The sequence below is a fragment of the Adelges cooleyi genome, unplaced genomic scaffold (assembly GCF_023614345.1).
Source record: "Adelges cooleyi isolate 19-005CV unplaced genomic scaffold, UGA_ACOO_1.1 ACOO_flye_CR_arks_rails_tigmint_CR_PRNA_9, whole genome shotgun sequence".
Taxonomy (NCBI): domain Eukaryota; kingdom Metazoa; phylum Arthropoda; class Insecta; order Hemiptera; family Adelgidae; genus Adelges; species Adelges cooleyi.
The window spans coordinates 13,666,561-13,690,681 of record NW_026096579.1 but is presented as its reverse complement, the minus strand read 5'-3'; the positions used below and the strand labels follow the sequence as shown (position 1 = coordinate 13,690,681).

Below are 24,121 nucleotides of genomic sequence, written 5' to 3'. Positions count from 1 at the left end.
AATTAAATGGATACAAGAACATAGACAAGTAGTCAGAATAAATAACATGTATATTATTTATTTATAAATATAACAAAAAATACAATAAACCACAACAATGTATAATGATTAAACATATTATAATATATGATTTTTATGCATTTCTATGTATAAATCCATTAAAACACATAAAACGAAAATGGCATAGATTGACGATTGTGTTCATGACACAGCAATTCAATACTATTAACCGCCTGAATATATTCTCAAGCAAAATATATTTAATATAATATTAATAATCAATTTATAAATAATAAATTGTAATTAAGTAGAATTTTCAGTACTAGAAAAATAATATATTACTGTATTACCGGGAAACGTCATTTAAAAGTAATTTTACGTTGTACAATTACACCAAGACGATAGAACCAATTACATTTGAAATAAATATAGTAGCAGTATACAATACTAGAACCAGTAGGAAATTTGTTTACCAATTTTTCACTCCTATCGGGTACACGATTCAATGCTCCTTACCATGAATCAAGTGTATAATTTAGCAGGAATCTAAAAGCTTATTTATAGTATAATATTTTTATTGCAAAAGAAATATTTGAATCATTGAAAATTTATGGTATATTTAGACCCATCAGTTTGAAGCAGACGACCGCAATATGTATAGTTTGCAGTACAACACAGTCGTTTTATACGTATACACCATAACAAACATAATGTCACTGACACTGGGTACACCATGACGGTAGAGGTGTAGTATCAAAATGATTTATTAAAGGCAAACTGGCAGTAACTTTTCACTGATCTCGGTTGTCGGGTTTTTTCCCTCTTTTATTTTTACTCTACCAATCCTTTTCTATAAAATTACTATGAAATTTTCTATCGTGGTAATGTATTCATATACCAATTAAACAAGTATTCTACACCGCAGGCATGGCCGCCGAGGAATCAAGGTTATAAGATAACACAATTTTTGAGCACGATTTGTCATCATAATTATTTAAGTCCGCATAAACTTAGATTACTCAAAGGTTAAGAGCTACTTATTGTAAGCAACATTTCCATCAGCCCAGTATTAACCCACATAAAAAGGTCATCTAAAAGTTTCGAAAATGTTCTTTCAAATATCAAAATTCAACTAGTTTCTATTAAAAAAAGACGTTTTTGAGACTTTTTAAAGATACCACGTACGACGACGAGACATAATTTCTTTTGAGACGGAAATCAAGAGCGCCATTCGTCTCCGTCTACGAACAAAACTTTGTACATGTGCGAAGCTGGACAAGGTAAAACTATTTCAACGTCACACACATTTTGAACGAATATAAAACTAAAATAAGACGTTTTTTGGCACAAAAGTATTCTCCGATTCACTATGAAGTTTAATTTATGCAAAAGCTAATTACGATAAAATGCGATGACGGATATTGCGGTAATCTGTTTATTGTTTCATTCATTTAAATATTATTATTTTAATGTTAGGGTAGTAAATAAAAACTGAGAAAGTGGTGATTCACACTAGATTCCCAAATCCTGATTGCGACATTGACAGAAAACTTAGAATTTACTTATTATGGTAAATGTTTGTATTTTTTTCCAATAGGTGTATTTTTTATTTTTTATGTAACTGGGGGGGGATAAGAGATATATAATTTTATACATCTCGTTTTGGCCTTCTCTTCGAGAAGAAGGTAATAACTAAAAACTAATAAATAACAATTATGAAATTATGTTTTTTTGGCTGTCTCTAATGCGTTTGGCGTCGTTGAACTGCAAATCGCTCCAGATAAATCGTACAGAGATGGTAACAGATATCAGAGGCGTTTGTCGATACACGATCAAATATGTCTCAACGTGTATTTGGAAGTTTTTAATTTTGACGAGAGCTTTCGAAACGTTAAGTCTCGACGAGTCACCCTCCTATTGGGTAATTAAGACAAAACGGTCCGTCAAACATCGTGAAAAACATCCATTGACAGATTGTAGCACGCGGTTCTTTGGTTCGAGGGGACCGAATTGGAAATGAGCAGTAATGAAGACGGATTCGCCCTCCAAGAACGTGGAAAATTGGCGGCAGTTAATCCATTACACGAGCGACTGTACAATGTTTTACCCGTGAAGTTTGAATTCAATTTCCCACGTACATATCAGGCCACAGACGAGCTCAAAAACGTCTTTTCTCTCATCAATCTTTTGGAAAACACTGCTTGCTGTGCATCGGCGTGTGCTACAATATAATCTCTACGGCAACGCCAGCGACAACAACACGGCGTGGCGGTAACTTTACATTAGGCTGATGAGCAACGACGATTATCACGTCACCGCTAACATAATCTTAATACAATATACACTGTATAAGCTGTGGAACAGAGCGTTAATAAATCAATAATATAATCATCATTCATCGGCTTTACTATGAGTATACATATTATCGTGTGCGCGCTTCGGGTACTCGAGCCTCGTACAAACACAATGTAGACCGAACGCCTAAATCGAATTGTCTGAGCGCGAAACAATAGCCATAGACAATGATTTCAATAAATTATCATTACAGGCGATGAATTACACGGAGTATACACAATAGTGTTGTTTTATTTCATTATACATAATAATCTAAGTAAAACAGTTATCGGTCGGTAGTAAACGTTGTTTTTGTATTTTATCCGCGTGGTGTCTCGTCTGGAGTATTATGAAGATAACACCGTACCGAAAAGTACATACAAACCCTCAGCGACTATTACGGGGCCATATCAGATCGTTTTTCCTCTAAAAGGTTTGAGACGGCCGACGCGACAACAAGAAAAGATCACGGTTATTGAACGGTGTGTAAACAGTTTTAATACAACATTTACAAAACGAACAAATAAAAAGCACTTTACCCAACTACAGCCGGATTACAGAAAACCCCACCGGTCTAAATCTAGTCGACCGTAGAGTTCTTTAATGTAGCCGTCCGTGTTGGGTTTCACGAGCAAAGAAAACGCAACACTAATAATAATGACGTTTTCCCACTCGCTAGTCACCTTATTTCTAACAAAACAAGGAAAAACATGTTTAAAATGCTGTTCAAAAAGAAGAACTCTATGCCCCCAAAATCGCAATTCAGACAAAACCATTGACTTCAGAATTTGTTCCTTGTACCTTTCGTACATATAAAAACTCATTTTTTCCAGGCGTCAACCGGAAATAATCACACTAGTAATCATAATGTTGCCGTTTCACGCGCGTATTGATTTTATACAGTACTGCCTTTATATTAAAGAGGTCCATTATTAAAAACCCCCAGTCACACACCTCCGAGCTCATGGTAAGGAAATTAAGCCCGGACGCCACACAGTGCTGTACACCGTAATATCTCAGACAGCAGACTAGTACACGGCTAGACATTAAAAGATACAATCTGGAATCAAAATTAAGTTTTCCAACAGCTGCAGTTTTCTCCCTACCCCTTTGCACCGTTGACCGTCTGTGTGATAATAAACTTCTTAAAAAAAACTATAAAGCATAGACTTAATAAATAATTAGATAAATAATAATGTGCGAAGCCTTTATTTTTTAGTTAACAACAATAAAAAATGAACGATTTTAACTACATAGTCCATAAAGATCATGATTAAGAAAGAAAACCAATATAGAACGCCAACATAGTTAATTTCTGTATGAACCTAAATGTTGAAATAACTTACTCGTCTTATCGCCTTTAAAATTCTGTTTTCTTTATTATGAAAATAATAACTTTTCATTTACCTGAAAAAAAACAATAAAATTATATTAGTACATGAAGTTTTGATATTTATATTTATTTGTTTTACAAAACTACAATAAATTGTTAATATATTCTTTCTATGTACTCAAAGATCAGTATTAAATATCGTCCATGCAAACAGATTGTAAAAATCATAATTAATAATTCAAAACTCGATTGCACGTGATTATTTTATTATATAAGAACTTGATTTCGGTAATATGTAGGCAGCTAGTCGAATAATAAACTTAACTCCTTAAAACGCGTGTTTACTGGATTTAATAGAAACCCTTATTGAACTCTCATCAATATTCTGTCGACGTTGTGACTATATCCAAGTGATACCAACGAAGACATCCTGTTTAAAAATTGCTTGTAGTTATTAAGATCACAAAACCTGGGTCCGTGTCACGAATCACGATCAATATGGTAATCGGCAAAGAAGAGAAAAAATACCTCTTTAACTCCTTATTGAGAATAAAAAAAAGCGAAAATAAAAAATAAAAAAAGTGGTTATGTATTATATAATTTTTTTTTACTGGTATATATTTCTTGATATTCTTTATTTTTACATTGCGGTGTAAGCAGTGGCGACCGGAAATTTTGGTAGATAGTCGAGTCGTTTACACTTATATTAAAATGTTGTTAAAAAAAAATAGTACTTTTCTCTAGGTTTAACTAAAATTTTTACGTGACACCTGTCGAGTACGATCTGATTTCGCTGCAAAAAAGCCTATATTGTTTTTCCGGTTTCGGCCGGAAATTAAAATCTGCGCACGGCTATATTTTTTTACTACTTCAACCCATTTTCTTTATATAATCTTGTATTATTTGTTTGAATAATGTTTCGCTTTTGGACAGTGTGAGAACAGTAAAAAATAATACAATAATAATAAGGTTATTCGGATGTTGATCAAATTAATTCTAAATACAATTATTCTATCTGTAAACTTTAAACTTTTTTATTTTATTTATTTAATAAAACAAAATATAGTATAAATACAACGTTGAAACCATATGGTATTATTACACGGGTTTCAAACTGTTTTATTCTACTACCCTTTTGTTTCTCCGCAACACGGAACACCATATGTATAAAATATACATTGATATATTATTATTTATTATAAATATCTTTCTTTCCCGTTAAACTTTTTCTGCGCCATCGTCGTAATAAAAGACACAAGACTTATAACTCTTTGCGAAAAAAAAAACAAAAGGTTAGCAATAATTCTGCACCGCTTTCGCACGCTTGTAAATCGACGCCTAAAGCCAATAAGTCCATAGCTAGCCATAAATATATTGCACGTTCCGCGGTTCACTGAAATCGGATACACGCGATATCCCTGAACCTATACTTTCTTCATACTTCTATTTTAAGAAAAGCAAACAAAAAAAAACACAACCGTAAAACTTTGGGGGAAAATATAATATACCGATACGATGGAAGCAGATGGATTTTATTGACTCGACGTCGACAGTTTCAACAGATGATATATGCATTTTATGCGAACTTATAATGGCCGATCACGTGAGTTATTCACGTATGAGTGAACAATAAAATATATTTATATATGTAAAAAAATAGATATGATAAAACTAGGCACGCACAGCAACGTTCTGCGTGTGTCGCAGAACGTGGAAAATAATACATTGTAATATTATGTGCATTTTTGGATCACTTCCAGCCGACGACTGTCATAAGTGTTGTACAGCATATATCCGCCGTCTCCGCCACCAACTCCTTACGACCAAGAAGTGGCAGTGATTTTACAAGTAGTAGTATAGTGACAAGTATGATTTTACCAAGAATCAACACAGATGGGAGTGACGATTGTTTTATTTTATTATTTATTGTTTGTAAGTGATTGGAAAACTATATTTCAATTCCCATTACTGATAAATAATGAACGACATTACCAGAATAAGTGTTATTTAGTCTTTCAGACGACACTTGCAATGTCCTTCAACAACACTATTAAAAGTTCGGACATTATTTCCATTTATGTTAAATATGATTTATTCAAGTAAGTTAATTTTATATTAATCGACAAACTAAAATACACAAGACTGAACCGATATCGGTGCGAATTATGTGTTATGTTAGATCGAAACAAAAGTACTTATAATATTTTATTGCATCGACAATAGAAAGTTTTAAACTTACTTGACTTGATTAAAAATTAAACGGACTATAAGAAAACGCAAGAATAAATGCTTACACACGAACTAAACTTAAACAAGTTTTCTTTATCGAAACAATTAATTAAAATGGAACAATAAATAAATATTGACAAACAAAATGAAAACTTAATGAACATTTTACATAAATCATTTCCAAGTTCGCAACGTTGCGTTAGTGGGTAGGTTTTGAATTATTTTTTCAGGTTCACTGTTATTCGGCATCTCCAATCTTGTGCTGTTTTTAGAAATATCTATAGCTTTTATCGTACCAACGTATAAATTAATAAAGTAAAGTATTATCAAATATCGATATACACTTTAAAATGTAATAATTTTACGTGTGGTACAATCCCAAATACATATTTTTCGATAAACAAAATAACGATTGGGCTACAGACAGAAAAATATAATACAATTAAAAGTATGAAGATCAGTCATTTAGTATCCATATTTCGTACAACGCATAATAGTAATGCAATTCATGTTCTTATAGTCATTAAAATTATCTATTCAAGGCAAACCACTTATTTTTTAAGTATCCTAATTTATGTGTCCCTGTTATTGTGGTTAATTTTAGTTGTTAATGGTACGCAGTAATATAATTAAATAAATAAAAGGGGGACGTTTAATATAATTCGTATATTCATATATAGTATAATATATACATATACTACGATTTAATAGTTTCACCAATATGGTTTTGACTAGTCTATAATTAAATCGTGGGTCAATAAATTAGTTAAAACCGTGAGAGTTATGCACTCCTAAAATTATTACTTAAATACAGGTTCTATAAAAAATAATGTACATTTTTTTTAATTTACATAACATTAGGTTTATTTAACGGAAATTAATTACTTGTAATTATTAAAAGCATTTTTTTATTATATTTAAATGTATATTTTATAACTTAATTGATTTTTACACTTTTAATTTCTAATATTTTTTTTCCGGTGTTCTAAAATCTACAAAAACAAGAGTTTTCATTTTAATACACACATAGTACATACTAACATAATAAGATAAAGTTTTACAAAAATCTTAAAGATGGTACTCCGGACTGGTATTACTTATTAATAATAATCAATAAGTGCATATAAGAGACATTATGTCCAACAATTAACATTTTATAACATCTGAGTTAGTAATCTTCTATTATTTACAAACTCAAGGTTTTAATCTGAAATCCAATTATAAAAATTACAGTTTTTTTTAACTATTCGGCATAATTAAATTATGTATGATAAAATTGAATTTGTTTTGGAAATTTGTAACGTTTGCTAAATTATTATCGCTGTTGAGAGATTAAGTATTAAGTTATAAAAGCTTAATAAAACATTAGGCAAGCAATTAAAAGTGCAATAACTAATTTATCTTGGAAGTTAAATTATTTATTATCTTTATTACCTACGACATATTAAATTATGTAATACAAAATCACATATTATTATACAATAAACACTTTACTTCTTTGTAAACAAGCTATAGTTTTTTAGATAATTCTGTTTTAATGTAAAACTCATCAAACAATTTTCATTCTGTTCATGGTGCCTACAAATTAAAAATTGAATGTACCGCATTCAATAGACGTTTAGAATTTTGATTTATGTTCTATTTTCGAAATCCGAAATCTTATGCTACTTAGGTATGTCAAAAGTTTTAAAAGTTTATCGCTTCTACTTCAAAAATCGACAAAACCACCCAACAAATTTACATATTTTTTAACTTAAAATTACGGCACGCTATAACATTTTTTAAAAATTGTCTTATTCCTTCCTACTTGTATGGGATACCGCCGATAGAGTAAAAACCCCCAAAAAGTCATTAGAATTTACTTCTAGAAGCTTTTTTATAATTTCGTTTGTTTAGGTGAAGTTATAGGACTTGGTCTAAAAACTAGACAAAAGGTAGATCTTTAAAGGTGGTTATAACATAAAACAATTTCTAGAAAATCTGAAATGAAATTTTTTTTAGTTTTCATTTTCGGATATATTCTTGTTATCATTGGTTAAATTACGTTTCGAACACATTACAGAGCCCGTTTTCATCTGGATGTGGTTAACTGATGACAACATGGATAGAAACGAAAATGATCAAACTAATAGTTCAATACATGAAAGTTTTAACCCATTGAAACTTTTTTTATTAAGGAAAAGTCAATAAAAGATCGTATTAAATTTTCAGGATGCTATGAGTGAATGTTGGTTACGATGTATAATCAACGGCACGAAACTATTAGAGACATACTACCAATTCGTCTAATACTGTATAACCGTGTCCACATTTTAATTTTTCAACCGAACCGAATTCATCATTCTAATTGTCATTTCTGAACTCTCATTACTGACTATTCCCGGCAACCCCCAAAAAAAAGATTAGTTACTAGTTCAATAGAAAAAAAAAAATCTTTAATTAACTCTGTCGAAGTTCCTCCACTGACAGGCCTATTCATTCACTCGGTTAATCTACCTTTTGTAAATACTACATATATTATGCTTATTGTTCACATTGTAACAGACTGCATAAATATAAGTTAAATAAACAAAAAAATTGTTTTTAAAGCATATAGCCTTAGATTTTAAAATTTTTAAATACATTTTTTTTTTATGAAACATATTAGCTATAATATAATAAACTAAAAAATAACTTCTTATTTTTTGGCAATTTTAAATCGATAAATATATTAAGAGTTCAATTTTTATAGAAAGCTCTAATCGAGTAACAAAGCGACAGTAATGCATAGTTCATTTTTAAGAGAACTTTTTATACATTATCTAAAGATGAACATTATTTAACGATGACATACAAATGTATCCATAATGAAGATTTATAATCGTTATGTACTATTGTACTGCCCGCTTGTCACGTCGGTTGTTTTGCTCTGATAAACGAGCTTTTTGTTTATACTTTGGTAATAAGTAATAAGTAATAACCTTATCTCGTCGAGCATACCACAGCGCCATAACATTAAATTATAAGCTTTATGCTCACCTCATCCCCCTATATTAATTTATAGGCTCAAACCCCGTTGTTGACGGTTTGAATATAGCACAAAACCGACGCAAGGTGAGTATTACAACAAGGCGAGTTAACAATAAGAAAAAACCGAGAAACTAGAACTATCGCTATACAAAACCGCAAGTTTCTTAGTAGACAATAGTTTAATATTGGCCTCTATAAACCTGGTCTAGATGGATCGTAAAGTTTTTCATAATTTTCAGAAGGACGTGTGTAAACGGTGTATGCATATCTATATATACATGTATGGGTTCCACGTGCTCCTTGCCACGTATAGTCCAAAGACACTAGTCGTAAAACTGCAGCAGTCAAGTAAAATAAAAGACGTGCTAAGTGTTCTATTCAAGGAAGCCTCGAATCCAGACGAAAAGAAATTCATTATGGTGTCATATCTTTTTTAGTTTTACGATCTCGTCAAGACTGAAATACATTTTGAGATCGGATCGCGTTTCAGGTTGTGATATAATAATAAGTTTTGACATAATAGTCCCCGAGATCAGCGATTCTTTTGCAAAAAGTAAACTTATGAAATATTATTAAAATATAATTTACAGAGTACTAACTTTTCATGTAATTTATAATATACATTATAATTGTCGAACAGCAAACGCTTTGAAAATAATATTTTTCCTATTAAAACATCTTGTATTGTATTCTGTATGTATGCTACATGAATTATACATACAGTATAATGCATGCATATAATTCATTACATGCGTCTATCAGATTTTTCATTAAATTTCAAAATAAGTCTCTCAATAATAAGAAATTGTCAACTCGTGTTAGGCTTTACATTATCTGTTCACGTCGTGCTCGCACGTCTCACTTAAATGAATAAACCAATAATATCGTGTTGCGTTTTACCACGGGGCAGTGATGGAAGTGTGGTAGATGTGGTACTGGTAGGAGGGTGAGACTAACTGGCTAAATTGCATTACCGTTATTGAAAATCGTTCCCCAGCGGTTAGCAATCAAAAACGAATTGAAACAAACGTGTTTAAGAAAAGAGAGGGAAACACACTCTCCCTCGTTGAGGATGGTACCGCCTTTTGAGCTATGTATCTTTTTCCCGAAGCGTTTTATCTAAATTAGCAGAGTAAAAAAAAATAGTACACGCTTTCCACCGACCTTATTCTCCCTCGCCGAATTCTGGTGATTTGTCTAACCACAGACCCCACCGCAAAAAAAAAGTATATATACTTAAGCACCACCTACTCCTACATGATCCGAGCAAGTCATTTGTTTTTTTGGTTTTTTTTAAGAAAACTTGGGAGGGGCTTTATGTGTACCTGAGGGAATTCCAAAACTGTCACGTTTTATGCAACCAGACAAGTCTTAAATCTAACTTGACACTACGGCTATTACGTTGCCTGATAAGTGCGCACCAGTATGTTATTTTAGAGTGAAAGGTATTTTTACAAAAAAAAAAGTTGTTAGCATGTTAAAAAACTCTAAACTGTGTATATAGTTTATTAGCGTTGTATCTAAAAGGGATTAAAAATATAACAATTAAATTTGGAGTAATACAAAAAAGTTTGACTAGATTTTTGAGAAAACTGTAGTTATAGCTCCATTCTAGATCTACTTTTGGTCTGATTTTTAAACTACAAACCCTAAAACTTCATCTAAAAAAAGCGATATAAAGAAAAAGTCTCCACCCCTTTTAGGATAAAAAGTTTATGATATTTTTTTTAATTAGCAGTCCGGCTAGTGAAATTACACTCGAGCTGTAAATCCACGGATAAAGCACACGATACTTCCTAAACTTACCAAACGTGTAATTTGCACAGACTACAGATATTTAACGTCTTAGAACTTAAGTACATCTATACTAACTAAATAGTTAATATATATTTTTAGTAGTTTTTGTTCAAATAATTTAAGTAACTGTATTCTGTATGATTCTCCAACTATTATTAGATCTAAAATTAGTTAGTTAGATAAAAAAAATCTACATTAAGCATTCCAGTTTTATGTTTGTGACAAATCTTTTTTTGATTTATAAAGCATATTCTAGTCTTTCCTTTCAAACATAATAATTCTCAAGTGTTCTTACTGCTTATTAACTTTGAAATGAGATTGAACAGAAAATGAAAACACTTATTAAAAAAGACGAAAAAATGGGTGTAGGGAAAGCACTAGACGCTCATAAAAAACGAGCAACATACATTTTGGCATCGTTCCAAACATTTGATGAAGATCCGGTTAATCCCCTCAGGTGCACAGTTGACGTCTAAATCGGTACCAAAGTCGAGATTTCCAGGACACACTCACTCACCAGAAGCCCAGTTATACTCAAATTAGACATGCGACAGTTTTTTAATAAACAACAATAAGTTTTAAAGGATTACTAGAGTACACAAAGAAATTAGGAAATTTCAATGTTAATTTAGAAATTTATTATCTTTTTTTACTTTACTACTATATATTTGAAGTTATAAAAAAACCATACTATAAAATTGTCTTTGACACGAACAACAGATTGATTACATATATTGAGTAGAATAATCGGTTTAATATGTACATGCATATAAGTCTTAAAAAATAAGTATGACTAAAACAGAAAATATTTCTAAAAACTAACGGAGTCAACAGTAAGAAATTCACGCGTACTTTTATATTAGGCATGCGAAAAGTTAAAGCTATTCCCAGGATAATGGGAAACAGTTAGAAACTACGTTGTATAAAAGGTGAATCCAAATCGGAATAAATGGTCCCCGAGAGACGAATTGTAATGTGCGGAGGAGACACATCAAGTAGGTATATGATAGTAAATTTAATAAAAAGTATGTCCCCCGGTAATGCTACCTTAACACAGGCCAAAAATTGTATTGCACAAAACGAGTCCGTCTCGTTAATAAATATTTTTACAATTATGATCAGTATAATAACTACACGTTCATTTAAATAAAAACAACAAAATTCCTACCAAAAAACTAAAAAAAATTAAAATTTCCAAAAAACCTATGTTACCATCCATTATGAAAAAAAAACATCTACCTAAAATATATTATAATACACCTAAGAGATAATTTAAATAACTTATTGTGTTTACGTATAGATTGTTTACTAGATTTTTAACAATTTTACAATTATCAGTGTTGAACTATGTTAACAGAAAAATTCAGCAAAATAACTTGTAGTATACTGTATAGGCGATAACCAGGAAGTTAACATAGCATCGAATTCGCTTTACTTCAATAGAATAATAAAGGAACAATCAATAAATAAACTGGCTTAGTCGAACAACTAAAATGGGGTATTCTCAATATAACGTAATATTTACATAATATATAATAATAATTTATCGGTATGTGCGTGCTATCACTGCTTTATATAATATACATTATTATTCTTATTGCCACATTTTACTATTATTTGCCGTTTAAATGTGTCCTATAATAGACTACAAATTACATTATTAATTATCGATTCAGATACACTTTGTTAAGGGTTTATTTAATTTGTTTGCGTCATAATTAATTCTACAAGAGTAATAGCATATTAACTGCTTTCATAGTACTCTGAAATATTCCTAAAAAACGACTTCGTGAAGTTTAACGTTGGCATTTTCACGGGTTCTAACAGTGCTAAAAAATTTACGATTTGGGATTAAAACGTCTATCTTAACGCCACGGCCGACCAAACAACAAGTTTGGGACCCACGGGAGGTAGGGAAGAGAGACCATATATCTCAAGTTTTATAAAATATAGTTGCACTTATATTTTGTTTTTTTGTTTTTAAAGTCTTTAAATTCTTATACAATAGTCATTAATCTATAAAATGCCTACGTTTTGACAAAAATTAAAAAAATTGCAATGTTATTTGTGGTTTCATGCCAAGTAAGTTTGTCCTAGGAAAACCTAAAAATATACATCGAGTTGCTAAATTATTGGAACATAACCTAATTATTTAAAAAAAATTTAAATAGGTATTTCTCAGACTCATTAAGGCGTGGTAGTTTAATGGTTGTATCCTTCTGTACCCTAGCCGACACATGCAGCGACTGAATTAAAAGCCATCCAAGTAAAACAACAAAGCGCAGAGTATGATAATTTATGTGTAACTAAAAACGTCGAGAGCGTTTAAACTTTCGGTCGAGTCTATCTCGGGTCTATCTCTGCGGCGAGAGCAAATTAACTGCATGCACGGATGATGGTCAGGGCAGGGGAAGTCGAGAGAGCTAAGGCGAAAAAACCCATAGACCGTATAGAGTAGACAATCGCGTAGGGATGATGGTTGTGGAAGGAGATGGTGGATTTAAATTGTAAGTGCATGTATGGCGTGTGCAGTATTATTTCTCTCTTGTTGGTAAATTGGAAATCCCACACGGTAAACGGGCGAACAGGAAAACTATAAACGAAACGCCCTTTCTCTACACATATACACCCTATTGTCCGCTCAGCCCAATGACCATCAGTAATATTTCAAAAGAAAATCGTTGCCAGTAATGAATTTTCCCTCGTCGTCTCGTTATTGCAGCCCACGAGAAATTGTTGCTCATCAAGCTATAGTGACAAGTAATATTGTGTTAGGGTGTGGTGTGCGCTCGTATGAGAAGCAGTTATCTTACAATCTTTACCTCCTCCTCTATCTCAGCCTTTTGTCAAACAAAAGTTTACACTATTATAGTATATATATATACCCATTGCAAAACACACATTTTAATGGTATAGGCTTAACGATACGAAGAAGGCGCGTGTCGCCGCAGTAAACGACTCTAGGGATATTTACTGTTATCGTTAAGTCCAATATATTATATCAACACTAATCAACACAAACCCGAGGGAGTCTGCTACACAACCATTAGCGGATAAAACTATACCGGTCCCGTTTACTCCCTATTTCCTACTGCAGATATCATCTACTGAATTTCCGAAATGGATTCAAAGAATAGCGTACGTTTGAAAATGGTCATATATATTTTAAAATAAGGTAAATATAATAATACAGACAAAGTAGTATCGTTTTAGAACAATAAAACGAATTACTAAAAATGTTCTACTATCATGTTTTTTTTCTATTACAACAGAAGCCACAAAGTCAAGCTAGCCGTGGTAAAATGGCCAGAAACATATGCTCCAGCGTATGACGTCACGGTTCGACTCCCGGGCAGCTACATGTTTCTGGTTATGCTGGCATCAAGTCTGTGAAGCAAGCTAGCCATAATTACTCAACCCCCCAGTAATAATTTAGTTAACTAGATAATATTTCCTATTACCGAAGAACCATCTTCAACGCCTTATACGGTTTATGCCACGCTATATTAATATTTTACTGCTAGTAAACTCAAACAAAAGCAAGTATTTCAATTATTACCCCACAGAAATTTGGAAATAGACTGAGATGGAATTCAAGGTAATTAATAACAATCTATATCTTCTCTAATCCATATCAATGTAGTACAAAATGCAGTATAGAGTAAAAACGGAGACTAGTGAGGACTGTACAGGTCTATACAACCCGCGTGAATGAACGTGATAAAATGACTCTCAATAAAACGCTTCCAGGCAAATATTTAGATATTAAAAATATTAAATATTTTGGTTGTTATTAGTTTTTTTTCACCAATCAAAGTGAACTGTGGAGTGTATACTGGACAGGCAAGTACTAGGACTATATCAAAAGAATACTCTAAATAAATTAAAAACTGTTTTTGACTGTTAAATAATAAAATATGTCAATTTGATCGAGTTATTCTCAATTTTGATGGGAAAAATTATAATTTCCAACCATAAAAATAAATCTGTAAAATTAATTTTTAGCCTTTCGATTAGAACCACAATAATCTGACAGAACTGTAAATTAAACGTAAGTAATTCATGTCAGATCACGATGATATACCCTTTATATTTGATAAAGCAATCGTTCTGCAGCTTATAAATTATTATCGTAGTTTCAGAATCTAGATTCGTTTTTTTTTTCGTACGACTAGATTTAGTTGGGTTGCTCAAAAAATAATTGTAATTACATAAGTACACGGACGAAAGACTTCAGAAGTCAAAATTAAATCAGATGCACATTATTTTGTCAATTTGCTCATATTAATAATAGTAATGTAAATATGTCTGTCATTATTACTGTACATTAATTTCTATGCACGTTATTGATTGACAAGCGACCGGACCTATAAATTATTTACTTGGCACATTTGTCATTATATTAAAAGATAACAACAAAAATGACTTGACTTCTCACACGTGTCTTTTCGTTTTAGAATTTATTGGAATCGAAGAAAATATGATTCTAACATGGTTCTACAATATAAATTACCGAGTGTCCTATAGTTTATAGTACATCAATCAGATGTCGGATTACTTAGAATAACGAGAGCTCAAAAAAAAACGTGCATTGTAGGTATAATACCATGTAGGTGATTGACCGTTGGCTATTTACAAACCATAATAACAATAAGAGATCGTTGTACGACGGGCATAGCTTCAGTGCCGGTACAATAGTGGAAAAATAATCATCCTCATTACACTACAAATTTCCGATTGTAAAATAAACGCTTAAAGTGTATAAAATATTAACACATTAGACGATGTCGTCATTATACTTAGCAGGAGATAAGCAGGATTTTTTTTTATAACTTAATGACAATTATTCATAATTGGTCAAACACCGTCCTAGTTTACATTAAAAGAAATATATTTAAACTCAACTTAATAGTAATAACGTGTAGCCGAGGATGCATGTATTTATATACTCGTATGAAAGCATTTTTCCCTATTCAATCCGTATTGCAGCGATAATGCGTCACCGATTAATACACGTACTTATTGAAAACAATAATTCTACACAATAAAGTATTTGGTGGGTGAAGCTGTGAGTTTATGTGAATTATATTCAGTATCCCCTGCTGTAGCCCCTTTGTCATGCACTAGTACAATACGTGATGGAACGGAGTAATAAAATTCAAATTTAAATTAAATGCCGTTCAATATGATATCGCGGTATTATCATATTATTATATACACTCTAGTTGCACCCCAGGGATAAATCACCCTCGAAATTCTGTCTCCTCCAGCGCCCCAATGTTTTCTAATTTTATTTTTAAAACGTGACCTTACATAAAAACCGCTAGACGTCGCTATCATTATTCATTACTCGATGCATTTCATTGCCCGTTGATAAGAGTTCTGTCGATTGCAAATTAAATAACTACTAAACTACCTTTAGGTAATTCATAACCGGCGCATAATAACAATAATCACAATGTATAAAACCGTAACAAAGGTGATGATAATATTACGAATAATAATAATAATATAAATTATACTAATAGTAGTAAATAACAAATTTAATATGTCGTGTTTCTAAACGTTTAAATTAATAATAATGAAATATAATAAGGTCATATGTTTTATTGTTGTCTGTTTGTAATCATAATAACAAATGAAGTAAACAAAATGAATTTAACTAGTTAAAAAAATGTAGTTTTTTATTTGTTTGAATTTCTACTATTTAACTATTTTTTTAGGTAACTAAAATATTTATTTATCCTCAAAATTAAATCTATGCTATAAAAAAAATTACGACATGAAATTCCAACCGAATTTTGGAACAAGTTTTTAATTTTACTCTTAAATCTTCATCGATAACATATACCTAATCGTTATCTAACAAAAAATGAACAGCGACGAGTTTGGAATAAGGCTGCTAAACGAGGAAAGTGAAATTATGACACACACATAAACTTGAAGTATTTAACTTCTACACATTTAATATTTGGCTTTCATATTAAAACTATATTTGTATGTGTTTAACTTGCACGTTATAGGCCTGTGTTGTTTTATGTAGTTGAAAAATTCTAAACAGTCATCTAAAAGTGCAAGAAAAACACATAAAAATGATATAAATCATATAATTACCACAAGGAATGTCAGCTTAATTGCTATTCGATGACCGATACTCCATAACAATAGTTATGTTTTTATAAATTTACATGTATATATTATTTATGACATTAATCAAATTGATAACCTCTCCTTTCTTTAAGTCAGTTAAAAACTGAATTTTTGGCAGAACAATTATTATGATTAGTTATTTGGATTTGTTTTAAACTAATATTTAATAAGATATTTGCATGGACAATGGAAGAAACCCCAAAAGTATAACACTTTAACAAAGGATTTATAAAATAAATGTCTTTTTTAACACTGCGTCATATTTTTTTATTAATAAAAATCCGTGCTCATTTTTTACAATTAACTGTGGACATTTTTTTGGGGGGCGCAGCGATCAAGCCATAAAATTATACACTGACATTTTCGCATCTATCAAAAAATAACAGACTTTAACAAACACAACGCAGGCAAAGTACTTATATAATTCATATTGTACATAAATATACATGACATGATTGATGTCGTCATTCGGTGGCGGTAAAGAAAGATCGCCCATTATTAAGGAATAAGCTATGGGTTACTGTAACGTGAAAAAGAGAGGATAGTGTGTTTTTCCACCCCTCTAGGTTTTGCCAATAAAAATGCGGAACTTGGTTTGCATTGTCTCTGTTTCCACAGTACACATTGCAACGGCACGCACGCAAACAAAACAAATTAAATGTAAAACAAACACCTAGCGGTAATGCGATAACCATGGTAGCGGGGATTGGTTCCAACTTTTTTGTTTGCGTTGATATTATACATTTTTTGTTAGCAAAATAAGAGACGTTTCTTATGTATAATATATATTGCCATGATCTCGAGGGAACATCGAAATAGTTTAAATCCTATACATACGCATGCCCCACCTTATCATCCTCAACACGAGTACACTACTCCGCCTCCATTCATGTATGTAGAAACACAATCATCTTTGCCGAAGACTTTTTACTGCTAAACCATAAATCTGTCGATATCACAAGTTTAGTCCAGCGAGCTATAGGTTTTTCAATGATCTAAATATGGCGGTCGTTGTACATGTAGGTATATGATTATACGTGTAATCGTCCGGCGGATTAAGTTCAAAATCCAAAAAATATTACTGCACTCACCTCATATCTGCTGCTGTTCGTGAGGTGTCGCAAGGCATCGACCCCGTTATTCGGTTTGGCATCCGGTGGAGGTGGATTTATGTACCATCTTAGTTCATCCACCTGATGTCGCCATTCTTCTTCACTATCTTCAGCAGCCGAACTACTCCACGATGACCGGACCGAAGTGGACGAACAGTCGGACAGCCCACTTAACGGATCAGAGTCCATCCCCTTAAAAGGTACACTAGTGTATAAAGCTACCACAAACGCCTTTTACACACATACCTATGCCTGAAACAAAATAGTCAAACATATTATAAACGTGAGAAAACATATATTTATATCATTAAATGGAGAAGAGGTTGATTATATAATAACAATCCGCATACTTTCTAAAAAATATTCTTAGAAAACCACATAAGTAGAGTTATTGAATTGAGGCTTAGATTTTATAATAAGTAGAGAAGCCTATTGTTAACCATATTGTTGAAAATGGAAACGACCAACATGCATATAAAGAGGGGGAGGGGTAAATGTAGAAACAGAGGTGGACCCGCGTACCTAGAAATACCCTAAATGAATGGCTGTCACTTTAACAAAAGAATGGCTCGCCTGTAGATCATAAATCTATGCTAAGACATTAAATTTTATAAATATAGTTACACATTCTTTTTGCATCATAATTTTAGACTTTAACAATTATTTTTATTTAATGTCATAATAATATTGCTTAAAACATCGTACAGAATTTCAAACTTTGTTTAAAAAATGTATGTACCCATCACGCTATAAGTTAATTTGAAAGAGTATTAAACTGATCAACATACACCTATAAGGAATAACTAAAATTATTAAAAGACAATATATTTTCAAAAAATGAATTCACTCGTTATCTAATTTTTACCCACGCGTGCATTCACACACGCTACCAAATTTGTTCGTATGACTGACAGTGCCTAATTTCTAAAACTACCGGTTGATCAATATATTCCATAAGTTTTCTCAAAACCAAACACCGATGATTTAGAATTTTTTTAATTTTAAACAAATATACCTATACAATAAATAAAACATTCTTACAATTGCGTTAGTCAACTTGTTGATAGATGAATCATCGTAAAATTGTATACAGTATGGTTCCGTCGTCTAAACAATAACGACATTGAGGAATGCCCGGGATTTAAAAAAGAAATCTTAAGCAATAACACAAATAAAGTGTAGTGTGCACAATATAATATATATTGTCATAAAAGGTAATGCAACTGTCAACATTATTTACAAATTAGACCGTTCTCCGTGTACAACAAATTACAATTTTTAAATAACACATTAAAACTAAGAAACAGAGGTCAATTAATTAGTTTCCGCGCTAATAAACTATCAAGCTGTTACTGAAGTAGGTAAATTTTGTAATATGTGCCAAAACATTGCAACAGCACGCACTCCAAGTACAATGAAGATATGATTGACGGATGACAAATGAACACCCTTTGTACTAATGCTGATCAATTGCGGTCGGTTCCAGCATATGTATGTGCAAAATGCATAATACATAGAATGTACAAGGATTATAAGATTCATTAGAATACCAAACCAGGACACCGTGGAGAGATAATAATGAGGGGGCGGACAACAACATTTGGACGAATTGTGGGCATAATAAAGAGTGTAGGCAAAAGCAAATTCTTCCATAACGCGGTTAAAAGTTAAAACACAAGTAGGCGATGGTCTGTACGTAACCGTATGATTATTTAGTATTTATCTTACGCGCGACCTCAGCGAATAATTCGTCGACGCCTTATCGAAACACAACAGTGAAAATCATGTTTAACTCAATTAATAAAATCAAAAAGTATTTACTGTATAACATATTAGTCATAAAATAAACAGTATTTCTACTTTTAAAAACCAGCATTACAGTGAAACGTTTGGTATGCAATTATTTCAAATTATGTAAATACATTGCTAGTTTTAGACTATTCACTATACCCAGTTAATGATATTTGAGAGTGTATCGGTTATATTTTTGTATCTTTCCGACATATCGGTCATAGTACTATATATTATACGTAAAAGATTCGTAAAGGACAATATTACGATTAAAATAAAAATGATTATGTTCGCACACAAGATTTGTTTTTATTTGATTATGAATTAAATTAAATTATACTGTAAACGTCATGCACTTAATCTTAACATTATACCTTTATTAAGTAAGTTTATATTAACCGCACGGGCAAGCCCCATAATCAGCTACCGGCGACATGATATACATAACATGCTAACTTGCTGTACTTCGTCGACTAAAGCGTTTTGACTTAGTTTAATGAGTAAATATAGTTATTAGTAATTTAAACGTGCAGTTACTGTCATAAAAAAAACGTTTACATTCTCAAAACCATAAAGAGTGGGGAAAAAGCTCTAAAAATATTGTGCAATGGCCAATTATTTAACCACCCTCTCTAAGTATTTTTATTTCCATACCGTACACGGTATATGCATTATTTTTATTAAGGTAATACATTTGATTAAACTATAATATTAAGAGTGAATTATCATGAAATAAAATACATTTGCGGTTAAAATTAATCCAAGCCACTCTGTTTCCGTATTCAAATTTCAAACCTTGACTTGGGTAATCGCCGCAAAACGTATACAAGTTTGTACATAATTTTGAATTTTCCTATTCATTCTCGATGCTCTCAATGAACAAACTTACATAGGGAACGACTGGCACTGTAAGATCGATGCGACTTAATTAAAAGCCAGCAACATTTTGAGCGCGCTAATTAAAACACAGTTCTTCCCATCACCTTTAAACTCAACGGTGGTAAAACGGGTGCGGTAAATAGAGGTATGCGAGTGTTGATAAAAATAATGTTTGGTGAAATTTAATTTAGGCGATGAAGACGCGGCTAGGGATTGCGTTTACGACAGTAACAGCTTTATGGTAATGAGAAAAGGTAGTCGAGTGTATGTATATAATGTGGAGCGGCGAAAGTTGGGCTTTTCTGGAAAAACAGTATGCATGTGAACACGGAATAGGGGCGCGAGTAGAGTATAGGCAAGGTGGAGTCGAGCTGGTGGATATAAACTGCCAAAATATCCAGAATCTCTAACCGACAGCGGCGGTCACATAAAAGATCCGACCGGGGAGGAGAGGGCCTTTGCCCACCCGTCACGTACCCGTACGGTATCGCAGTAGTCAGCGGGTTTAATATTCATGAGACTTTTCTACGCCGTTTTATCGTCCTTTAGCGTGCAAATATTCGTCGTCACTACCTAAACACACATACACGCACATAATAATCGTAATGATAATAATAATAATAATAATAATAATAATAATAACAGAGCCAACGATCGCACGTGGTCCCTTGCTACATAAAAAAAACCCACCCCAGTTCTCTAACCCACCTGAATAAACAGTGTAAGAAGTACACGAACCCAAGCGCAAGCTTTTTGTAGATAATTCGGAGGAAAAGATAACAAATAATAACACCGAACAAATCAAAGAAAACACAAAAACGGTATGAATTAAAAATCAGGTAGAAATTAAAGTTCCTATTATTGTGTTTTTGCCAATGTAATTATATTAACGCTTATATACATTAGGCACTGAATTGTAGGATGTGTCCTCGTGGTAACTCATGAATTGGACAGCTCGCCTAGGTTATATCTCTCTAATTATTAATTAATTATTTTTAACCTAAGCTAGCCTTTTTGGTTAAATTTAATAAGCAACACGCCTAGATGAAAACACCTTTATCGAATAATGTTGCCCTACGGCCTCTATAAAAGATAAATATCAAGTATAAATTGGTCGGTGTTAGGATGGGATAATATATTAATTAATTAATATCTCGAGTATTTATGTAGATGTCCCTTAATTTGTTCAGTAGCGATGAAATCGAGCCAACCCAAAACTAACATAAGCCGTTGTTTCGTCCAAGTGTAAAGACAAATTTACAACCTTTGATCCGTTACCAAAAGCATTACATCCTCTACCATAAAGGGTGTTTGGCTGAGTCAAGCACACCAAACCATAAGGACTTAAGTCAAATCTCGGATCCCTCGTTAAACTTAATGGGCCAAGTATAATTATTGTTGCAACGCTAATAGCGGGTGTAAATAGTAATGACCGCAAATAATCAAATTACGACCAAGTAAAATTAATTTATACATAGAAAGTACTAAGTTATTTTTTTTTTTCAACTTTAATACTAAATTATCAATTTATTTTAAAAATCTCTTCCTAAGTTTTAAGCAACTTATAAAACAAAAATTAGAAATTTCTAATTTCCTCCTGGGACACTAAAAATGAATTCTACATTAATTTTGAGAACATTTATGGATTCAGCAAATAAAATATATTCTTAATTCTTTGAATTCTTTATTCTTTGAAATCGCTGAAAATACCACAAATCGGTGGATTTAATAATTAACTAGATATCAGGTCCTAGTAAAATTCTGAGGAAAACATCCATGTTAACTTAATAGATGTAATTTATTTCTTGTAAAAAATGTATTCTATACAATATTATGAATAACATACTATACACAACAAATTCATTTACTGTAGTATTGATACATATATATATTTATTATAAAAATCCCGGGTTCGTTTCTTAAACTTTAAACAATGTTGTTGTAGGTATAGAAGATTAAGACGACTTTTTATGAGTATTCTTTGAAACTCGGTATAGACTTGTAACGTTTGGATTTAAGAATTAAGACCGTATAATTTTACACCGTCAAACACACATAATTAATTGCACACACAAACATTCACGTCGACAGACTACCAGGATGTTGGGATATTTGTGGATGTTCGTGACGAAATAAATTAAGTGTAGGATGTTGGCTGATTGGACACACACGTGTGCAGAATATGAATTAAAAATAATATAGTAAAATTATGATAATATTTATAATTGAAAAAATTATTCGTAATAGATATATTAGACACGGCTAAAAACAATATATTAATATTTTTAAATTAACAGAAAATACACACAACACAAACCGCAATAAGTGCCTCAGGTATGCTGGTTTGTGCGTGTACTCGTATAACAGACAGAAAAAAGAAATAACTTCTTCTATGTTAACCTCTTCTATGTTTCCAATACGTTTTAAAAAAACGTAAGCTACACAAAACTGTATTCTAACTGTAAACGTTTAGAATAATAACTCGAAATAGTAACAATAGTACTTTAAGTATGCTACTATTTATTAGATAATATATTTTCATGACATACAGGAGGGTGTGTACAATAAGTTGAACAATTCCTATTTTTTTTTCACTCGGTTTTGGAATACTTACAGAGAACCTTTGGCCCAAGTTATATATTTTTGTTTGTTTAATAAAGCAGTCACGTGACGCGAATACATTAAAACAATAAACAAATCAGGAAAACATAATTTTTTAGTCATAAGCTCGTAAACAATTCTGTAAAACGAATCCCGAAATTCGAGCGCAATTCCTTTATTGCGACACGACGAATAATCAAATTAGCGCTCAACTCTCTTTTGTTATTTTTTTTTTTTTTACACTTGTCACACCAAGAAAATAACTTGACTACAATTATTATTTCTCATAACAAGATATTTATTCGTTACAGTCTACAACAATGATCACGATTTCAACTTTAAAGGCATGTCACTGACGTATTTTTGTTACCGGCAAGTGTACCTACTATGACGCAATATTTTGATGTATAAAACCGTTTTTAAATTTTGTCCAAATATTTTGCTCGCATAATGTTGAAAGCCAATACATAAATAACTGAGATTTGATATCCTTTTAAACCCGGTGCTTGTTTAATATTCACGAGCCTAGAATTCCCTAACCGTGGCAACGGTATAAAACATTTATATTATGGACCAACTCCTTACCGGGGGGTTCGCGATGACGATTGGCCCGGAGAGCAGAAGGGCGCAGCGGAATGGACGAAATGGCCGTCCTTAAGCTTTCGCGGGACTTAAGGGTTATTCGAGGTGAATTATTTAAAGGGAAGAAGGAAAGACTGTACACGGCGAAACCGCGGAATTATACGAAAAACATTTAAGACTATCCAGTATTATTTAATGACATTTTAATGGCGAAACTGAGCTGTCTCCCAAGGGGGGGAGGGGACGGCGATATTTCCAATAGAATCTAATACCTTCACGCCAGTGTACAACTGAACGACGGGGA

General features: G+C 32.1%; 1 protein-coding gene across 3 annotated transcripts in view; it reads right to left on the bottom strand.

The window, feature by feature from the left end:
* LOC126846136 (uncharacterized protein CG43867) overlaps window positions 1-24,121 on the bottom strand; it is a 69,059-nt gene that overhangs the window by 41,194 nt on the left and 3,744 nt on the right. For 2 of the 3 annotated variants that reach the window (XM_050585324.1, XM_050585322.1), the window contains exon 2: window positions 17,944-18,216. In XM_050585324.1, the coding sequence (XP_050441281.1) occupies window positions 17,944-18,153 (210 nt within the window). In that variant the 5' untranslated portion in view covers window positions 18,154-18,216. Of the gene's footprint in view, window positions 1-17,943; window positions 18,217-24,121 lie in introns of those variants that run through there. The other variant, XM_050585326.1, reaches the window with a different exon arrangement.